Source organism: Aplysia californica, unplaced genomic scaffold (genome assembly GCF_000002075.1).
Source record: "Aplysia californica isolate F4 #8 unplaced genomic scaffold, AplCal3.0 scaffold00209, whole genome shotgun sequence".
Taxonomy (NCBI): Eukaryota; Metazoa; Mollusca; class Gastropoda; order Aplysiida; family Aplysiidae; genus Aplysia; species Aplysia californica.
The window spans coordinates 214,919-217,227 of NW_004797479.1; the positions used below are offsets into that span (position 1 = coordinate 214,919).

Genomic DNA, 2,309 nt, shown 5'->3' on the forward strand with positions numbered 1-2,309 from the left:
TAATAATAATAATAATAATAATGCTGTTTGTAATGCAGAGGCTCTGGCTGCTGCTTTGCATATACACGTAACGAAATATAAACAGTGCATTTTGTTCTGACTTAAAATGATCAAGATACATTTATCTAAAAGAAAAAAAAAGAAATAACTTTAAGTGACAGTTGATTGCATTAAAAAATTGGTTTCTCTTTATTTACCAGGTCTTGGAGCCTTGAAATGAAAAAGCCCCAACAATTAACACTGCTTTTAGTTCCATTGAAGGTAATAATAACGTAACATTTTTGACTGTTGAGGATTTTCACCTGCGAGCTGGAATGTACTACAGTAACAGATTTGATCAATGTAATGGCGTACTATATTGTGAGGCAGCGTTGTGAAATCAGGTACTCGTCAAGATATGAAATCTAAGAAATTGGTATTTTTCGGACCGTTTGGCAATTTTTATCGAATATTTTGACTCAACATGGTTAAGGAAAAACATTTCTGTGTAGATTTCACGGAAAAAATGCTGATTTAAAGCTAAAAAACTATACATTTGCTGTTTTTAAGGACACTCAAACGTTGGAAGTTGCCAGTCTTTGGCTGACATTTTCTCACTAATTTTACCTCTGAAACCAAGCGACCCTGCCTCCTTCAATCGCAAATTTCTTGACTTCTATTCTTTCACCGAAAGCAAGACAAATGGACAAGATGTGAAAGATATCAATAACTCCACATGTCCAAAAATTGACGATCGTCAGCTTCCACCACGTAGTGACATATTTAGGCATTTGTGACATAGAATGACCTACTTGTAGATTTTTCTTTTCTCAACGGGAAGCTAGTGCAGATTCCATAAAAGATTCGTAGGAGAGTCTAGCTTTCTTTTCTGTAAAAACTAAAAATGTACTGCTTTATTTTAAAATAATTTGAAGTTTTTCACTCTCTCCATGGATGTCTCTAATGACAAATTGTTGCAATAATCAAGTAGCTATAATACCTAGCTAACCACTAATAAAGCAGTACAGTAAGTGATGATTGAATAACGTATTTTAATGATTTTTTAAACATTATTTCAAGCTGTTGAACAGAGGGTGCACATCTCTCAACATTGATCAATCAAAATTTAAAAAAATATGCCAAGACTTTTCAACATTTCGTGAAACTGCAATTCAGGCACTGCCTGTGTTAATGCGATCGTTTTCAATATAATAATTTATTCAATTTCAACCTACTGCCACAGTGAAATTTTTATCGTTAGTCAACTTCAGTTTGCTTTGGTTCATCTAGGTTTTTTTCAAGGAGTCAATGCAACGTTTAGAACGTGGGTACACATTGTAGGCATGAGCACAAGTTACACTCACAAGACACACTTATGAGACAGGATCACAGAACACTCACAGAAGACATGAACACAGACCGCGCCCGTAAGACACGCCCATAGCACACACCCACCGGACACGCCTACAGGACACGCCCACAATAGGTACTCATAGAGCACATCCACTAGACACGTCCACAAGATATACACAGAACAGAACCACAATACATCCCCACAATATACACACCTACAGATCTCACCAAGTAGAAAACACCAGAAAGGACAAGAAGACGCAACACACACAAGACACTTAAAAAGCACACCCACAACACTCACACACAAACCCCGTCCGCAAACCCCGCCCATAAAACACACCCACAAACCCCCGCCACCAAACCCCCGCCCTCAATACACAAGCACAAACCCCGCCTACATACCACACCCACAAACCCCGCCTACATACCACACCCACAACACACACACCCACAAACCTCGCCTACAAAACCCCATCCAAAATACAAGCCAACAAACGACACCCACGACACACACCCACAAACCACACCCACAACACAAAAACTGGCCCACCTCTGCGTTGACACTGGCCAAGCTGTCCATCATCTCCTTGTTCTCCTTCTTGAGGGCCGCCACCTCCTCCTCCAGCATGCTCACCTTCTCCCTTTCCCTCTGACTCTCCCCCTGGAGGGACTTCCCGATCCCAACAAACGCCTCCATCTGAGCCTCCACAGCGTGCACTCGGCCGTCCAGAGACTTGACTGAGAGCTCCATGGCTGGTGAAAATTGAGAAATAGTATGGGTTTAACGCCATTATCAACACTATTTGGTTATTTAAGAGGCGGGGGCCTCCTAGATTAACGTCCGTCTCCGAAAGGACCGAGCCAAGTAGGAAATTCGTGTAAAGTGGCTATCCAAAGAACACAACGTCGAATCGAGCTGAGGCTCTCTCTCTTTCTCTCTCTCTCTCTCTCTCTCTCTCTCTCTCTCTCTCTCT

General features: G+C 41.4%; 1 protein-coding gene across 1 annotated transcript in view; it reads right to left on the reverse strand.

The window, feature by feature from the left end:
* Positions 1-2,309, reverse strand: part of LOC101845242 — a gene marked incomplete in the record, with an annotated part of 32,778 nt that overhangs the window by 16,139 nt on the left and 14,330 nt on the right. The window contains 1 exon segment of the mRNA XM_035970016.1: positions 1,886-2,088. Coding sequence (XP_035825909.1) covers positions 1,886-2,088 — 203 coding nt within the window.